The sequence below is a fragment of the Acanthisitta chloris genome, unplaced genomic scaffold, assembly GCF_000695815.1.
Source record: "Acanthisitta chloris isolate BGI_N310 unplaced genomic scaffold, ASM69581v1 scaffold8628, whole genome shotgun sequence".
In the NCBI taxonomy this organism is placed as follows: domain Eukaryota; kingdom Metazoa; phylum Chordata; class Aves; order Passeriformes; family Acanthisittidae; genus Acanthisitta; species Acanthisitta chloris.
In genome coordinates, this window is record NW_008687530.1 from 344 (window position 1) to 20,306 (window position 19,963).

A 19,963-nucleotide genomic window follows, 5' to 3' on the forward strand; every position below is an offset into this window, starting at 1 on the left:
CATCTGCTCACACGCATTTCCATGCCCAGTGCTCTTTTCCCCGCGGCTCGGGGGCTGAGGCAGGAGCCTGCAGGCTCTGCTGGGGGCACAGGCAGCTGAGGAGTCCTGCACACACACTGAGCCAGGCCAGGCTGCCACCAGTGCCCCCCGAATCTCTTCACTAGCACATTTCCAAACTGCATTGCTCTGTTACATTTAATGTCTTACCCAAGATTCAAAGGCAACACTGCATGAAAACATTTAAGAGTTGTAAAATGCATCTAGTTCTTACCTTTGATATGCCTGAGGAGACGTGGGAGGTGTACTGAACACATGCGAATATGGGTGATAGGGTGTCTTTTTCAAAGCCTGAATAAGATTTTGTCTATATTCTGGGTCTATACACCACAAGGACCCCTTTCCAATACTCTGCAAAGAAAAAAGAATTGAACAAAAATCAAATAGTTGATCTAATGGCACAGCCTTATTTATTCAGCAGCATTTGTCAGCAAAAGCAGTGGGTTTGAGTTTTTAGTCTGACAGAAGTGAACATAGCTTGCTTGCCAGAGATTATTGCTCCATTAATAACACATTGCAACTGTATGATTTAAATTACACTTCTGGGGAGGGGGGAAGTAAGAATGGATGTTTGGTTGCTCTTTCCCCCCTCTCTTGTTACTAGTTAATATGATTTAATAATCTCTGGCAATTTCTCCATCACCCCATATTGAAAAACGAGAAGCTACAGTTAACTGTTAAATGGAAACTTTGAAGAAAAGTATCTTCTTTTTGGAAGCGATTTTCTTAGCTTTTTTTTTTTTTTTTTTTTTTTTTTTTTTATATTAATGAAAAAAAAGGGCATAATGAGAAACAAGGGCAAAAAGGAGGGGTTAAACACCCTAGCAACTGTTTTAAAAATAAAAGGATTTAATCCTTCAACCCACATGACATCAATGCCATTATACTACAAGAGGAAATTAATCATCGTTTCTCCCCTGAGGGGAAAAAATACCCAAAAAACCCAAAACAAACCAACCAACCGAAAAAAAAGCCCACAGGATAATCAGAGTATAACCATTTAAGGGTGCTGTGAAACTGTGATCGGTTAAAACAATAGTTACTGTAATTACCCTTTGTGGGCATACTGAACAACACAAGTGGTAAGGCAAAAACTACACTAAAATTCAGTATTTATGCTGCAGTTACAAGCACTGCAATTTCAATTCCTGTCTCAATCCCATCAGAGGTCAGGCTGAGGATATTTTGAATTGTTCTGTCTGAGTTCTCAAACAAACACTGAGAACAGCCTTCCCTCAGCTTCACTATTAAAGCATAACAGAACGATGGCTCAGGAGCAGCCTTGGTCTGCCCGAGCTTACATAAGAACAAACACCAACCCTAACTGCTGACTGAACTCCACTGGCAGCCTTTCAAGGCAGAAGATTTTTCTGGTGAATGCTGATGCTTTCTGGAACGGGTGGGGGAGGCTGTGTTCCCACCTCCAGCACTTTTCAACCCAGGACCATCCCTCTTCTCAGCTCCAACTTCTACCAGTGGAATAAGGCTCTCAGTTCATGTGTTAAAGAACAAACACACAGAGATTCACACACACAAAATCACACCAGAATGGGGTATTATTTTCTAAAGACATAAGGAAGACCAAAACTTGTTTCCTTTAGAAAACTTGCCACACCTTTGCCCTATCAACTCCTAAGTGTTCCTCTGCCGCATGGACAGATCTAGGATATACAGTGCCAACATGCACGGTGCTTACAGATCACTTTCCAAGACTTTCTGAGAGCAAATCTGCACTAAATTCTACCCCAAAAAAAAGAGAGAGAGCAAGCAAGACTCCTGGTGTCCCATCTCAGAGAAGCTCTACAGCTGATGAGTGATGGACTGCTGGCATCAGTGGTGGAAGCTGCGCACCACACATGTCAAATCAGGTTGCAAAAACGAGGGTATTGTGCTTAGCCCTCTCAAATATGGGACAATGAGCAGAGACTTGACATGATATGCCTAGTAAGTGACTTTTTAGGCAAAAGACAGAGTCAAAAATAGAATCCTCTCAAATTCCACTTCCATTCTCCATCCAAGAGACAGAGTAAGAACATAAAATTTCCTTTTAAGCAAGCAATGTGCAAAACTAGGAACATTTTTCAGGAGAAAACCTTTGCTGGATTCCTTACTTCTTACAGCATGGGATAAACTTTTAAAAAAAGCTACACTTGAATATCATCTACCTTATTTGTACTTACAGGAACACAACATATTGTTTCCAAACTTCTCTGCTTTTTTCATTTACTTCCAAGACAGACTTTTCATCTACCTGGAAGAGATGACTCCCCAAAACCCATCAGAGTTTGTTTAAGCTGAGGACCTTACAATATGAAGTCACTACCAAAGGGTAACTTCAAAACCTTTCATTACCATTAAGCTTAATTTGTTTGGCTTGCCACATTCCTGTAAAAGCCAAAAATAATCTCCCTGAAAAAGAAGGGTAACTTCAAAACCTTTCATTACTGTTAAGCTAAATTTGTTTGGCTTGCCACATTCCTGCAAAAGCCAAAAATAATCTCCCTGAAAAACAGAAACTCGCTCACAAAAACTATTGAGAAGAATTACATGCCTTGTTAAAAAAGGAAAAAAAAACACACAAAACCCCAACAAAACACTGGGAAGGCAGATTTGCTGTATCTTCACTGCAACTGAGGTGACTTAGAGCTAGGCAGCAAAACCAAATACAACTGAAGGTAAAGCTCTCCAACCATGCAAAGTTCTCCCTAAACTTTTGGTTTTCCACAACCACGAAAGAGAGCAGGAATAAAAAGAAAGTTGAAGTGTCATCTGGTTAAGAATCCTTCTTGACTGTCGGAGGTATGAAGAGTTTTGTTAACTGTCTGTTTAGATGTGTCATTAGTCTTCCCATATACAGAGCAATCACGGGAAAGGAAATCACTGGAGCTCAGACCGATGGTTAGTGATTAATTTCCATCTTGTGACACTTGGCATGCTGCTTCACTACCTCCTCCAAGCCAAAAGTCAATAGTGACTCCAATCAAAAACCAGCAAGGACGGGTCAAAAAAAAAAAAATCCCTGGATTACATCTGTCTCCCAGGCAACAAGTGACTGAGGAGTGGATAAAAGGCCCCTGATCATCTCAGCACTGGAGTGCTCTCGGACCTCCTGACATGCTGCTCCTCCCAGGGCTGGGCACAGCCTCCTCCCTCCTGCCAGTCACAGGTTACACTCCTGCACTCATTCCCGGGTAAGGTGACTAGGAACAAGGGGAATGCTACTACAGATCTCCTTCATGTTGCCCGAGAGTGAACGTAGTTGCAGGTAAACTACTTCAGAGGTGTTAATGGGGAGAGAGAGCAACAGGTAGGAGTTACCCCATAAAAGTTTATGACTGAATACTTTTTCAAAATCCTAATTATCTTTTCTATTAAGAAATTGCAGCTTCTTTTCATGTCAGTTAATATATACATAGATTGGCTCACAATATTGTGTACTAAATCCCAATTTATTAATACATTTGCACGTTCTCACATCTCAAATATACAATTCTGGTTCCCTCCCAAGCACTGAAACCACTACATTGCCATGAAATGGTACATGATACACTCAATGTTCAGTTGCTTTTCCTCCCAACGGACTACACATAAAAGTTTTTAAATCCTACCTTATCTAAATGAACATATTCGGTCATCTTTCAGTAGAGCTGAAAAAAAAATGAAATTTAAAAATAATTAAAATGCTGCTTGTCAGCTCTTTCAGTTGTTGCAGTTGGGAATAAGGCATAATCCACTATTAAAAATCCTCATTATGAAGATTTTGCCTCCATATACCTCACAACTAACTGCCTGACCTTACGTATCAGCTATCATCTGCCCAAAGCTCAATTAAAAAAGCTGTGTTTTGAGCTCTTTCCAAGACCGAAGGCTGGGGAAAAAAAACAGATATATCTATATAAAAATTCCAGAAAATGTTGAATAAGGCATAATCCACTATTAAAAATCCTCATTATGAAGATTTTGCCTCCATATACCTCACAACTAACTGCCTGACCTTACGTATCAGCTATCATCTGCCCAAAGCTCAATTAAAAAAGCTGTGTTTTGAGCTCTTTCCAAGACCGAAGGCTGGGGAAAAAAAACAGATATATCTATATAAAAATTCCAGAAAATGTTGAGGAATTCACCAGATATAACTCATCTATATAAAAATTCCAGAAAATGTTTGTTTGAGGAATTCTCTTCCCTGGCTCTTTCAGCATAGACTTGAAATGTGTTAGGAAGGCAACTTTTTTTCTACAGTTGTTCTTTTCATTGCCATAAAATTGGTCTGGCCAGAAGAAAGTTTCAGGAAGAGAGCAGATACAGGAACCCTAAACCATGTGGGCTCAGGGAGATGTAGGCAATTCCAAGCTGTACCCTCCAAGGCCCTGGCAATGTGTTCACTTTAAATCCACACAGGAATGTGCCGAAACTAAGGAGGAGCAGCTCCAGACACCCACATCTCTTGCAGCAGCATCACCACCAAGATGCTCCCTAAGGGCACAGACCCCCAAGGGAAATCTCCCAGAAGGGATATAGTGGGTGGAGGGGTTCTCACAGCTGCTGCTGCTTCCCTGGCCCTTGCTCCACTGTTTCCCTCCCTGCTGTCTCCCATGTGCCTGCCCTTCTTCCACGGGCCCATTTCAGTCATTTTCCTCCAAGAAAGCTATTTTGCTCACACAATTTTATGTCATTTAAACTCATTAAGGTGGCATACATGAAGGGCCTGGCAAGCACTCAGAGCTGCTGCAAAGCTTGGAGCCAAGGAGGGGAACAGGAGCTTTCCTCTTCTCCAGCAGAAGCTGTGGTGACACCTCAATGCATGTCTTGGAACAGCACACTGAGGAAAGAAAACCAGGACTCTGGCTGGACACAAAGCAGTTTGGAAGAGGAATGGGACACAGAGCAGGGATACAGGGGACAGCTGGGGTGAGCTGGGCAGCAAGGCTGGAAGACACAGCCCTGAGGGAAAGACCAGGCTATACATGTGAGACCAGAGACACTGAGATGCTGGGCAACAACACAGGGGTAGGCTTGGAGGCTGAGAGGAGAGAAACCAAAACAGGAAATCCATGAGTGCATGAATGACCCCACAGCTCTGCACAGGCACCAGGCTGTGCCAGCAAACTGAGAATTATTAAACAGCTCTTTGAGTGGAAGACTTTGCTACTCCAAACAACAGCTTCCCACTGAGTAGATCTGTCTTATTTCTTCTCCACAACCAAATCAGGAGGGGATGAGTGGCCATGGCTAGGCTCTGCTGAATCCAAACTATCAGCAGTATGAATCAGGCATATGGCAGCTGCCCAGGCCAAAGTGATGCAGATGTGCAGTACCTGAAATATGCCACACTGGCTACAGGGCTACTTCAGCAATGGTAAAAGCAAACAGAAAGAGCAGAAATGTCCTAATACTCAAAAAACGCCATTTCCAACTGGCATCTGCAGCCCCAAGGTATCAAATCTTGAAATCACACCACTGTTGCATCTGTCCCTGTCTAGTTCAGCGTAAGTTGTTGCAGTCATTAACACAGGACCTGTGAATAATACTAAGAACACCTTCTGCAGTGATGAGGAACCTTTTGGTCAGTATTCACCGTTACTGCTCTAAGAGTTTTCTCTCATGGATGAAACCTACTATTGTTACAGCAGGTGACCTCTTTGCAAGGAGAGATTACTGGGTCTCAAAGGTTCTTACTCTAAAGACATATTTATCCTGAGCTCATTGTGTCCAGTTATGCTGCAACAGCAGGCTTGAAGCAAACCTTTCACACAGATTTGCCACCGAATTTATCCATGGGAATGCCAAACAGCTTCTACAGGTGTTCAAGTATTTCATGCAAGCACAGAAGTGTTTCTATAGTATCGAAAAGGATTGGATGACAAGAGCTATCCATGCCACCACGGAATTTAGAACAACTGTTTGAGTACCTACAGCCAGGACAAGAATCTGTAAAAGAAATTGTTTTAGACCAGAAACACGTTTCTCAGCTTCTACATCTGCATCACATCTAATGCAGCAGCACAAATCCATCAGCCACCTCTTCACAGACACTGCCTCTGAACCACTGCTGACTGCTCACACCTGCACACAAAAGCTCTGGAGTGGTGAGAGCACACCTAGGCTGTCGGGCAGCAATGACCTGCACAAGCACCCAAAAGAACGGGCACAATGGAAAAGTCCCCCCAGGAAAACAGCAGGGTATTTCACACACCACCTGACACTGCAGCACCTAGAAAACACAGCAATTCTGGAAACCTTGACTAAAACAAGTTTCTGATTGGTTCCCAGGAATGACAAACTAATTTCAATAATTTCTCCTAAACATAAATTCCCCTTTTTTTGTTAAAACACATTTTTTCATAAGGTGAAAAAAGCGAGGGATTTTTGTGAGGAAATGGGGAAGCAGGAGGAAGGGAAGTAAAATACTTTCTGAGTTGCACCTCATGACACCTGACTTCAGCTCTGAAATGCACCAAGAGGAGCACAATAATTCCTCCAAAATGCACCTCAGGAGAGATGACTTGCATAAATAATTTCCTTGTACTATGCAGAGAAACCTGCTAAGTGACTTAAAAATCATCCTGCAATACAACAGAGATTACACATCCTTCACCAAATATGACACTACTCTTGAAGGTTTGCAAATGTTATGCTGGCACTATAGGAAAGAAGCGGTTCATGATCACAAAATTCACCAAGACTAGAAAATGTCAGCCTGCTGTGACCACTGATGCTGTTTTGAATCAGCACTGCAACAGCAAGGGCAGGAAGATTTTTCAAAACCCAAAGAAAACCTGTGCAACCAGAACACTGCTCAAAGGTAGCTCTCTGCAATTCACTTGCAGACAAGAGCATGCCTCACTTTTTTAACTCAGCTACCTATCCCTCATGTTAGTATCACACTCCTCCAAATGAAGGGCATCACTGCTAAAATAGAACCAAATCAGGATTGTAGTTCCTTCATTTAGGTGAGGCAGAATTAGCACACTAGTATCAAAACCAGGGAAAGATATAACAAATTTTAATTCCTTAAAATTTAAGGGAGGTTTAAGATTAAGATGCCAAAGTTGGTCTGTTTAAAACACTACTGGCTATCTTTACTAACTGGTATTTCAAGTTACCAAGAGAGACATAAGGTTGCTTGCCCAGCTCTCCTACATTGGATCTCCAGGTGTAAACAGTTCTTATGGGTGGTCACAGATAATAGTAAAATTTTATCCTCTTTATCAGTCTACCTTGCATATGAGGCTGGTGAGTTCTCTAGTTACTCCTCTCTCTAAACAAATGAACTAATTTGCAGAAATACACAGCAAAGCATCTGAATCACCTGGGTCAGCTAGTTTTTGGTGGGGTTTGGGTTTTTTTTTTGGGGGGGTGGTTGTTCTTTTGGTGGGCTTTTTTTAAAAAGAAGTAAAACTACTAAGGAATTCTTAAAGAAAGAAAAACAAAGCCACTGCCAACAATTCCTATTATTACTAAACACATTCCTCAGATCCACTGCAATCTCACATAACTGCAAGTAACTATTCATGCAGTTTACGGGTAGATTTTCTTCACTCTCTTCTAACATTTCTGGCACAGACCAGTGACATTCTCTATGTCCAGCTTTAAAGAACTGCACTATAGACCTTAACTGCAATTTTAATGACAAGTGACAACTACATGCTAAGCATTTACTTTTCAAAAACCCTCACAGAAAATCCCCCTTACCTATGACCTCAAGAGCATTAGAAAGTTCCCCTGCCCTTCCAGATAAAGTTTGGCAATGTAATGTGACAGATAACACCAAGAGAAAACTGAAGTAATATTTGCATGCAGCCTAACAAAACACTCACAACCCACTTCTGCATGTTTTCAACCTTTTTTTTCAGTAAAGCAGCAGTCACAGCTCAGCTCAAGCACAAAGGTGAAGAAGAGTGAAGAGACTAGAAACACTATTACATGACCATAAATATATGCTCATTTAATGCATGAAATTAAAGGTTTGATGGGAAAGTTTGCTGAAGTATAGTGTTCAACCCAAGTAAACCTGTTGAGTCAAGAAACCACTAGCATTTATCAAAAAACCCCAAAGATTTTAACATCTTACTTTGCTCCAAGTAAAACCATCTCCTAGTTCAAATCACACAAGTACAAATCTCTGCTTTCACACTTATCTTGTGGTATTTTAGCTCACTTGCACCCCAGACACCAACACAACCTATGAAACCCCTGGTTTGCCTTGAGGAAAGTGGCCTGGTTCTTCCCCAAGTGGTACAGGAACACTGACCATCTCCATGCCTCTGCTGCCCTTCCAGTCACAAAATGGGCACTGCCTGTCTGACTGGAGAGGTTGGGCAGGTAAGTAACTTCTCTAAGAAAGAGTAGTATGATTAAAGGGGAAAAGGACTAGGTTGGATGAGGCCTTGAGCAACCTGGTCTAGTGGGGAGGTGCCCCTGCCCCTGGCAGATTGGGTTGGGACTAGATTATCTGTAAGGTCTATTCCAAACCCTAAAATTCTATGATTCTATGACTACTTGGTCTCAAAACAAAATAAAACAAGAAGGAAGGCAAGCATACAAATAAACAAGGATACAGGAATAAAGAGGTCACACCAGTGCTGTGAAATAGCAGCTGGGAAAAGGGAAGGCTGTGGCATTCCATAGTCATAAAAACCCACAACCTGTTTCACAGGCTAGATGCAATGCAAGATCCTGCAACACAAGAAAGTGCTACCAAAACATACACTGTCCAGTGGTCTTCCAATATTAAAAGAATTCAAGTTTCACCACTGCAAGACATCGCAAAAGTTTTCTTCATACCTCTGGGTTTGTCTGCTCCCTGCAGCAGTGCCTTCTCTGGCTGCTCACCCCTGCCCCCTCACCAAACCTCCAGAGAGAGCCCCAGAGGTAGTCACAGGCACAGATCCTATGGCCCTGTTCCCCTGCCACAGGTAGAGCAAAGAAACAGCGAGCACAGCAGTGACTGTGTTTGGGTTTCACACAAATGAAGGCATTCATTGACTTTTAAACAGCACTTCCCCTCGTGAGTACAGAAGCCAGAAATGTCTTCTAATGCATGACCTAGACACCCAACAAGCCTGAGCTGCTGCCGAAGATGACCAACCCAAGGCATGTTTCCAGAGCCAAGGCTCCTAATCCCACAAGGGACACTTCAACACCAGGTCTGGACCGATTCTTTACCATTATTTCAATCACAGTGACCCACTACCAGGTAACACCACAGGCACAGCTGGTCATTGTTCCTCTTCTGGCTGCTCCAGCACCTGTATGGTTAGTACAGGAAAGCTCACGAAATGACTGCCTGCAGCTGGCACTGGATCTGCTACACCACATTAGCTTGCCACTGCTCTCCTCATAAAATGATTCCTCCAACAGGCTCAGGAGGTGTTGTATTATGTCACCCAACTCCAAGAGTCATATTTAGCTTGTTAAGTATCTCCTTGTTGAGTTTACATGCAAACCACCCTATAAAGCTATTAGGCTGCCATACGGAAATCCTGCAAGCAGCTGAAGAAAGCAGTGGCATTAACTGCCCTTAAACAATGCCTGGCTCCTATATAAAGTAGAAGTATGTTGTTTCATGCTAGTGCCTAGCAACCCCACACATTCCCAAAGTCTCCCCAGGCTAGGCAAAGTCCGGGCACAGAGGAAGACAGGGCTGTGACACTGCTAGGGAGGAACAAAGTGCAAGATCAAACAGACGCAGGGAGTCTGGGCTGGGAAGACAGGGGAGCCCAGAAGAGAAGCCTGTCAGCATGACAGGCCATCACAGGCACACTTGAGGGAGATTAGGTAGCAAGTAGCATTAATAATGCTGTTTCAGCCTATAGAATTTCTCTGTATACATGGAAAGGGTAATTATCCCTACTCTATTGAAAAGAAAATTGAGGAGACGCAGAAACAAAAGAATAAATAAAGAAGAGCTCAAGGTCACCTATAAAATCAAAGGCAAAAAGAAAAAGGAAAAAAATCCCTGAGACTCCAGACCAATAGCCCACAGTGGGTGTGCTGATTTCAGATCAGAGGGGCACTCATTTAAATACCCACTGGTCATCCGATACTCTTCATCTTATCTAAGTCATACAACTGGAAAAGACACAAATTGCCTTTTTTACAAATATATAGTTATGTCATATATGAAAGCCTAGCGACAATTTAAAAACATAACCCTTCACACAACAGAGATTAAAAAAATTATTCAACACTTGTATCCGTGCTAAAGGTTTAGAGGTCATTTTTTGCCTACTGATGTATTAATGATGAAATAAGCCAGTGAGTGAATTTCCAGGGGAAGGGGTTAACAGCTAGCAGAAATGGGTGGGAGGGAGTAGGTTGCATAAATCCATTAGCAGTGACAAATGAAAAATAGAAATAAGGAAGACCTGACAAAAGCTAATGGATTTGCACCATTTCCCCCATAACTGTTTATTTAACATAGGGCTTTTCCTTGCTTAGTATTTAATATTGGCTTGCACGATGAATTGAGGAGGAGACCCAGGCACTTTGATAAATGGTTTGAGAAAGACCCTGGATGTGGGGTTTGCAAGTGTCCCTAGGTGCTTTAGGGAAACAAAGCTGTGCTCCATCCCAAGCCGTGCTCGGCAGCCTCAGCAGATTCCTGTCACCTGCAGCATGCACATGCTGAAGAATAACCATCCTCCTACAACAGAGACCTTACTGTTACCCCACATCCATCAACACACACATTATTTCTGTGGCTTACATACACATTCTACTCTGTCTGTGTCCCATTTCTATGCTAAGTCCAGAGATACTTATTTTTTAGTATAATTTCTTTTTCCCTCTCTTCTTTCTCACGGCTGAATGAAACCCCAGAAAGCAAAACAAAACACCTCCCCACACTGCAAACATCCTCCAAAATGAGGCAACTCTTGACTGCCTGTGAAGTCTCCATCTTGCTCACTCAGCACAAACTCATCAGGGCAGGGCCCGGTTTCAGGAGCCTCAGCTGCCCAAACGTCGTAAGCCCAAACCTCGTAAGCCCAAACCTCATGGACTCAAAAAAACCTGGGACTTCACCACAACTTGGCATTTTTGCAAGCAGCCTACACCAACACTCCTTCCTCCCAAACATCAGGTACCACCATGAGGCTCTGGAGAACAACTTTCTACATTAGTCAGTAACATCAGTGGCTCTGCAATGAAGACAAACCAGGGCAAGACCAGCTCAGCTCCAGAAGCAAACCAGCTATCTGTGGGGAGGTCAAAACCCAGTTGCTCCAGTAAGCACACTCCCTTTCAGACATCAGGCACCCTGGTGGGACTAAATCAGCAGTGTCTGTGGCAAAGGGCTTTCCTCACCTGGTGGGATTTGGCATCCTGTTTTCACCATAATCCAAAATGGGCAAGAAATCCCACCCAAGAGCCACAGCACTGAGACCAGTGGCCAGACAGGAAGCAGCAAGCCCCTACCAGGCCCATCTGCAGAGAAAGATCACCACCACCTATGGCACTAACCTCTTCCTGTGTGGAGAGATGAGCATAAAAGCCATCCTGGGAGTCAGAAACACACTTTGCACCACAGCCTTCCAGCATGGGGAGGCTCCAGTCTCAAGATGGCAAGGAGATTACATACCTGGGCAGAGACAGGGAGAGGCTGCTCAACTGACTGCTGTGCTGCAGGTACCCTCTCCAATCCAAGCTGATCCTCTGGCCTCCTCCAGCAGCTGCTCTGCAGCCCATCTGTGCATGAGTGCACAAAGCCTCTTCCCACACCAGCTGGCAAGATGCTCCAGCCCACGGACACCAGGGGACAGCCAGGGCCGTGGCGTTACCACAGGACACCGTGGCATGTGGGATAAGCACAGTGTGTCCACCCTGGCAGCAAACACAGTCCCCCTGCTCTCCCTCAGGGCAGACCACACCAGCCCCCACTGTGCCACAGCTGGGAGCCTGCACCCAGTGCCAGGGATGAGCACCCTACCACGAAGGTCAAGGTCAGGTAGGGAGAAAGAGGTGAGAAATTGTCCTTCTCAGCAGAAGGATGTAGTGGCAGGAGGTGAAAGAAAGCTCTGTTGTCAGGTCTCATGCAAGTCATCCTCAGGTGGAATAAGTTAAAAGCAACAATACAGGAACTTTTCATTGCAGGAGCCATTAATTTGGATGTGCTTACATTTCCTCCCACTTTTACTTTAAGTCTGCTGTAGAAGCACAGACTTGTAAGAACACTAAGAATATGAACTCAATTAGCTTTCAAAGTTGTATTCACAGTAAGTTTCATTAAAACTGTAAGACTCCCTTTATTATTTTTCTCTATACAGCTCAAAAATCGACTTGACAAGTAGAGAATTGTTTTGTCTTGCGTTTTTTAGGCGCCTGCATTTTTATAGGCATGGCTACAAGGGTTGCAAGTGGTAAAATGCTAAAAGTGGCAGACACAACAAAGCTTGGCATGAGGAACTTCTGCAGCATGAGCCACTCAATCCAGCATGTTTTACAGAGGATAATTAATACTGCATTTCAGCTTCCCTGAGCACCACCACTAAAGCAGATTTCAAAGCGTGCAGAGAGTTTATTAAACATGGCAAAGCGACTATATTAGAGAAATAAGATGTGAACTCACTGGTGTACATGGATTTAAAGCAAAAAAAGAATATTTAAATCTATAATTTTTCCAAGGCAGCTAACAAGTCCCTGATCAAAACCTACAGCTTGGCAAGAATAGGATTCACAGGTTTATTCATGTTATTTCCAGGGCAGAGTAGTTCTGCATTAGCAGAGCATTAATCCAAGTCTAAATACTTAAGAATCCTGACTCAATACAGATTCTTCCTCTGTTTAAAGTCCACCTCATTTTTCCAGATGTCATTCCAAATCCCACAACCATTTTGCCATTTCATACAAACAGCAAAGGAAAAACGGGTTTCCTCAAATTCACAGAAGAGAATCGAAAGGCACGTGACAGAGGCAGCAGCAGAGAACCAAACTCCCTGAAACAGACCCAACAGAAATAGAAATGTCACTCTTCAGGGCGCTCGTTGGCTAAGCTGGTAACAAACAGGATGTGAGCATCAGTCACTGTGCAGATAAGAGGTTATTCAGAATAGCAAGTTCAGGCACACACCAGGTCTTTTACCTGGTAAGGAAAGAGTAGGAGGGAGGGGGTAAAAAACAGTTTTCAACCCACACACTGCAGCCCTGCCTACTTGGGTTTTCCCTGGCCTCTTTTAACTGAATTATCTCACAAGTAGTCATTTCTCATTTTGAGTGCCATGTTCACAGGCAGCCCCCACGAAATGGGAAGCCTGTGCATGCCTTGAGCCTACTGAAAGGAGAAATGACAGACTCCTAGGGAATAGGAGACAGTGGACAACCTCAGCAGCACTGCCAGCCCTAAGAAGAGGGACTGCGGAACTTACTGAAAGACAGACCACCTGAGCAGGGGAGGGGAAAAGAAGATAACACTGTTGGATGGAGTCTAGAAACTTCTGGAAATTAGAAAAGCTCTACCAGCTTCCACATGGGGTGAACTCACTGTCTCCACACTCCCCGTCCTTGTTGTTTACTAGCAAGCTATTACTCATTCTGATCATTGTATACAAAAAGGCTGATCGATATCGCACAAGGGTGATTAGTGCTCAGTGATTAAACATCAGTGTATGAATTTATCTGACTTAACATGCCTGAAGTGGAAGGAAACAGGGAAAAACAATTTCTGAGCAGACACCAGTAATGAAAATTGACAACTTGCCCAACATCAGATGATGATGTTGTGAAGAGTTCAGAAGTAACAAGAAACAGAAGATGTACATTCTCAGAAGAATCGAAAATTGTCTTCCTCCAAATTATTCATGATCAAATATGCCTTTGAACAGATCTACCATCTAAAGGAAAAAAAAATAATCTCACTTAGGGATGCCAGAGCAAGGCTATTTTGATGACACAGGTCTCATGCAAACAGGCCTGCTGTGACCTGAGTCACTGCTCCAGGTCTCCTGTGATCTTTCTCTCTATGGGTTTCACACAGGAAGCCTTCATGTTTGACACACCAAAAATAGCACATGGTTTACAAATGACAATCCTGCTTCAAAAAAGGTTGCAACTTTTTTCTTTTTCAAAATGCAAATGCACTTTCAGCACAGTGCAAGGATGACTGAAAGCACTTGCCCCTGCCATACGTTCCTCAGACATTTATGATCAGTTCCATTTATAGATGATACAAGCAAGAAAAAAGAGAACTAAGAGGGGGAAAAAAAACCCCAAAATAGCAGTCAGAAATGAATACCTGGACGTGAAAAGCAATCAAAAATAACATACAAATGCCCTCAGAGAGGAAAATGCACAACTAGAAAATGAGGTGCAAACTGCTGAAGGCCCTATCCAAAGGCTGAGCAAAGAGTAGAGAGGAAAATGCACAGCTAGAAAATGAGGTGCAAACTGCTGAAGGCCCTATCCAAAGGCTGAGCAAAGAGGACCTTATAATTGACTCCATTCATCCTACCAAGCCAGAAAACTCCGACAGCAGTCACCTGACCCCTCAGAGCTGCATAAGGTATCAAGACCTGCTGAAAAGCAGTAACCAGGCCTTGAGCATGCTGGTGGTGTAAAAACCCACCATCGCTTGCCCCACAGAAGGAAGCCAGTTACACCAGCTCCAAAGCACCAGCCCGTGGAAAGGGGTTTGCTGCTCCAAAGGGTCCTCCTCCTCCTCTTGAGTGTTACACCCAGTGACCACAAATGCTGACAGCTGCACTGCACAGAGCAGGATTTCTGCAATTCCTGTGTTTTTCTTGCAAAAGACTCTTCCAGGCAATACTAAACATACCACCAACAAAAGAGTCTGAAAAAAACTTGACAGACTACAGCTTTATGGTAACCTCCAGAATCTGGCTCTAATGCTGCTGATTCATAGTATTTTTAGCATGTTTGGATGTTAGGTGTTTCTATCAGAAAGTCGTGAGATGGTGCAAAATCATGAGGGGAGGGAAAATAAAACCCAAACCAAAATCTCTCCAGCTGTCTTCACTACTATAGAAGAGCCTGTAAAAGATCTTAAAGGCTCTAAAATAAGGCACGCACACCCCCCATTATTTTAAATGACAGCCTGATTTTGAAGTCAATTTCATAACTTTTAAGACCCAAATCTCTACCTAAATAGCCTCCCACACCACCCTTACCATATCCATTCATATTATTACACACACACAAATACACACACCTCTAGATGCTAACATAACTTGGTCTAACTTAAAAGCCAGAAAACACAAACAGAAAATCTGTTGAGCAATTGCAAACCTTTCCAAACAAAACCATGTCTCTGTACACAGTGCAAGGCCACCAAAGCTACACATGGCATGGACTGAAAAGCCACTCAAACCACTCTGGAACTATTTTATTGTTTAACTTGATGCCAAACAACAGCAACCAACAGATAGTCAAAACAGGAAAAAAGCAAGAATTTGCCGACGAAGCGAATTCTTCTCCTTTTAAATGCATGTTTAAATTAAAAATTGAGAATGCCAATCCAACAACAAGTTTGTGAATCCAGTTTAAAAAATTGCAAGGGGAACAAACCCAATTTGATGTGGCACACAAGTGGATAATTCTAGCATTATTAAGACATGGACTCTTGTTCTGTCAGCTCAAGCCCAGCTAAATGTGGTTTTGGCATAGTAGACACTGGAAGGTGAGCACATTCGAGGGCTGGTGAAAGAGCAGATGGTAATTAGCAAAAGTGGTTAGGTCATGAGCATGTTTACTTTGAAACTAAAGTAATGCAAGTATTTTAGCTGGCAGAGAGAAGACATTGTCCTACATTTTCCCTAGTCAGCAGAAAAACAGGATGAAAAAGCAAGACCTTTCCTACAATTTCAATGCTACGAATCAAAGTCAAAGCTTTCTAAATGAAAATTTTATATTTCTTTCAAACAAAAATGACAGAAAACCTTGTCTCTTCATGGAAAGGGTCATAATTACATTTCTGCTTTTCCAAATTCACAATTACTCAGCTCTGAAAGCCAACAGCAAGTGACACATCAAAGCAGACTTGCTAAGCCAAGAATAAGGAACTTCATTCCTCCAAACAAATGCAGCACTACCCAAAAGGCAGTGAAGTCTTACAGGTGTTTTAGCAAAACCAGAAACAACAAAAAATTAGTCAAAGTGGAGGTGTTTTACTAATTTTAAATGCTGGTTTGTTTTGGAAAAAAAAAACCAAGAGGATGGTTCAGGTTAGTTTGACTCTTAATATAGAGTGATGTGTTTAAACTAAGTGGTAACCAGTTGTGACAACAGAACACATCTGTCCCAAGATGTACCCCTATAACAGCATCTTGCTTTCCTGGCATGGAGACATAGACAGATAAAGCTCTGTGTGACAACCCAAGTTTTGCTCCCATTTTGCCTTAGAAGTGTTTGAGTATCTAAAATAAGATTATGTAATGCTTTTTATATATAAAATATATTTGTACACACACACATATACAGATAGATACAAAAATAAATGAATTTAAGTAGAAAAGGAAGTACAGCCTGAACAATAAAATTGTATTTGCCTCAATAGGTGGGAGTCTTCTGTGCAATTTGTCTCTACAACAGCTCCTTTCCTCCTTCTCTGCCATGCAGCCAAAAGCCTATAAAGCATTAGAAATCGACAGAAAATTGTGAAACACAAACCTAACCTCTTCTACAAAACCAAAGTCTGTATATTTAACCCTGAGCACTGAGGGGGAAAAAATTTATCTGTACAGAAGGGTAAGAGAGAGAATTAATTAGTGCAACAAGTAATTACATAACAATATATGCATTACATTAATTGCCAAACAGGAAAAAACGTTCTGGACTAGTTCATCTGACTGCTTCGAAACAAACCATGCTACACTACAAGTGCAGCATGTGTCTAATTCCCAGCCATCTCAGCCACATCCTGCTCTCCGACTTCCCACCTCTCCCCAACCCAAGACTGAAAACCTGAGCTTCAGCCCTTGCATTCCTTCCTACCTCAGCTATGCAGGCAAGCCAGAGAGCTACTTACACTATTCATCTACAGCCTTTTAGTCCTCAAGCACTTCAGGAAGGGTGGAATTATGTAGGAATCGTATCATTATTTCCAGTTAAATTTATAAATAAATATTACCTCTGAAGGGGATTCCTGCAGAACTGAATACCTTTTGACCCAGGAGCTCCGCACTGTATTCTCCCAAAGCCTAAGTGTAATTGTAGCTCCATCTGAGCCAGCAGCAGGCAGTTCTTAAAGCTGTCAAACATTGCTCTCCAAAAGCCTTCAAAGTGCTCCCAGGAGCAGTGAGACTCTAAGTGCAGTGCTTCTGTGTTATTCTAGGGCTGGAGGAGGCTGCAGGCAGCCAGCCACTGCAAGGCAGTGGTACTGGGGAGAATCCTACAAATACAGCTTTTCCTGCATGGCAAGAACTTTATTTCTAAAGATTAACCTTGAAAGAACTATTTACTTCTCCCCAGGAATTTAAAGAAAACATATTTAATTGCAAAACTGCTACATTTATTACATCCTATATCACTTAACATCAAGAGTGATGTTTTTCCCCTCTCCATAATCTAAAACTAGAGCATTTCATGAATGAATTCCCTATTTTTACTGGAACACGCTGAACTGACGAAAGGTCTGTTCCCACTCTCCATCCTAACGGGTAAGGAAAAGAGACATAAAAACATGTACATGAAATCCAGAGCTAAGGTATCCCAGTACCTGACCCTAGTCTTGCATTAACCCCCTGTGCCCCCACAGCCCCTCAAGTTGCACTGTAGGCATTTTTTTTCAGAAAAATAATCTCAGAAAAATATTTATAATAGTTGTTTCATCTCAGTGAGTACCCTCCCACAGCAGGCAGCCGTGGAAGCTCATAAACACAGCTCTGGAGCACAGCCTAATTTTCTGCTCATAGCTTGAATGAGCGTGAATTCAGCATTCAACCAGATTCTCTTATGCAAAATCCCATCAATAAGTTTCTGCTCCATGTGCTGCCATAGACACTTCTCCATGCCACTGAGACTTCCCTGTACAGAAGCCCATTCATCCCTCTGCTACCAACAGTCATCTTTCAGCAAGTCACACCAGCATTTCAAAACCCTGAGAGTACTCAGCTAGTGGTAAATTGCTATTGTTCACCGCTGCAATGAAATATAGCAATTGAGCATGCCGTAGATAGTGTTTTGGTATCTTAAGTCACTGGCTAAGGGCAACAATTTGGTTCCCTTTCTACTGCAACAAGGAAAAACCTACTCACATTTAAGATCCTTGGAATGAGTCCTCCCTCAAATTCCTACATCACTTTCCAGGACAATTTTTCTGTAACACGCAGAATGGAACTTGAAGAAATAAAATATTTTTTTAAAAATGAATTAAAACATACTCTCTCCAAAATTACTATTATGGATAACTGAATAAGATCCAGAAGCATCACTGACGGCCACAACTGCTACTTTCCCCAGGCCTCAGTGCCAATTCTCCTTTACTCAAGAGTACATCAAAAGCAGCTCCTCTGAAGCCAGGAGCACAAACTGGTGGGAGAAGAGAAAAAAAATCAAGTAATTTTCCAGGCTAAGAAGGGCCAAGCATGACTTACCAAAAATTCAGAATGAAGAAAAGCTGCATACCAAAGTAGGAAGGTCACTCCCCTTCTTTCTCTCCTGTTGCGTATCTTACATGACCTCCATCACTGATGAGTTTGGCACCACTTAGAGTTACAAGAAATTTAGGACTCTTTAGAACCCAGTTTTGTTGCCAGCAAGTAGATAAACCTTGGTCAGCATCTAGTCAGTTATAAATGTGCTTATTCTCCAGAAAATATAACCACAGTTCTAGTCCTGTTGCAATAAATGACCAGACAGGGGAGCAATGATGAGCATGTGTGGGTGCACTACCCAAACTACCACACATCTCAGCAGCTCCAACCACCTGACCAGTAAAACCTGAAGGCTGCAGGCTAAGAGGAGAATCATGGGCACAACAGCATAGCAGAGCCAAGGCATTCTGCACTCCCTTGTGTAATTAAAGGTGAGAATCGCTGTGAAATTCAGTCTTGGATGCTAATTTTGCTCGAAGGGGAAGCTCAGGAAGCTCTGGCTAAAAGCAGCACAGCTGAGGAAGGTGCTCCTTGCCTGCAGCTATGAGGCCAGTTAGTCCCAGGCCAGCCAGACTCCACTGAAACCATCCACAGGGCCACTATCCAACAGCAACATGTCAGCTCCTTCAGGAGAGCCGCTGTTGTCTCCACAATTAAAGAAAACATATGGTATTACTTCTGTGCCTGAATTCTTCCAAACCAGAGAGAAGTCACACAGGAATTAAGTCAGAAAAATGAAGCTACAAGACTGATAAAAGCATTCATACATACAGGATCTGCTTTACCTTCGAAGATGTCAGAACTCGAGTGTCAAGCACACCTGAACCAATCACCTGCTGCCTGTCAATGAAGCACAGCTGGACAATCAATCTGGCAACTCTTCTTGTCCCCAACACACCTGCAATAATTTCCCAGCTCTGGAGCTGAGAGGGTACCCTGCTTTTGGCCAGCTTGGAGACACTGGAGCACATGGGGAAGGGTTGGGAAAGGGACTGAAACTAACCAGGAATTAGATCAAATGACAGACATTAGGAAGCTAAATTAAACAGTATTTTTCCTTGAGACCAAAACCTAAATACTAAATCATAACAAGCCAGTTGCTACTACTGAAGAAAGCAAAATCTCATTGTTTCTTAACTACTTAAGCCCAAACAGACAAACTAGAAGTACCAGAAACCAGAAAGGTTCTTACATATCTCATAAAAGCAAACTTGCTTCAGTATCTTCCTTTACCTAGAAGACAGGAGAGTTGACTTGTACTGGTTGAACACATCAGACTATGAATCAAAAGATTAAAGCAAAGACCTAGAGACACAAAGCTTTACTAGCTTAAAAATATATATAAGCATGCAGCACTT

The 19,963-nt window shown here is 42.6% G+C and overlaps 1 protein-coding gene across 1 annotated transcript in view; it reads right to left on the reverse strand.

Annotated features, from left to right (window-relative positions):
- Window positions 1–271: 271 nt before the first annotated feature.
- The window catches only part of LOC103807887 (forkhead box protein N3), a gene marked incomplete at its 3' end in the record, with an annotated part of 28,602 nt that continues 8,910 nt past the window's right edge, over window positions 272–19,963 (reverse strand). Inside the window, exon 2 of the mRNA XM_009080635.1 lies at window positions 272–408. Within this exon, the coding sequence (XP_009078883.1) occupies window positions 272–408 (137 nt within the window). The remainder of the gene's footprint in view (window positions 409–19,963) is intronic.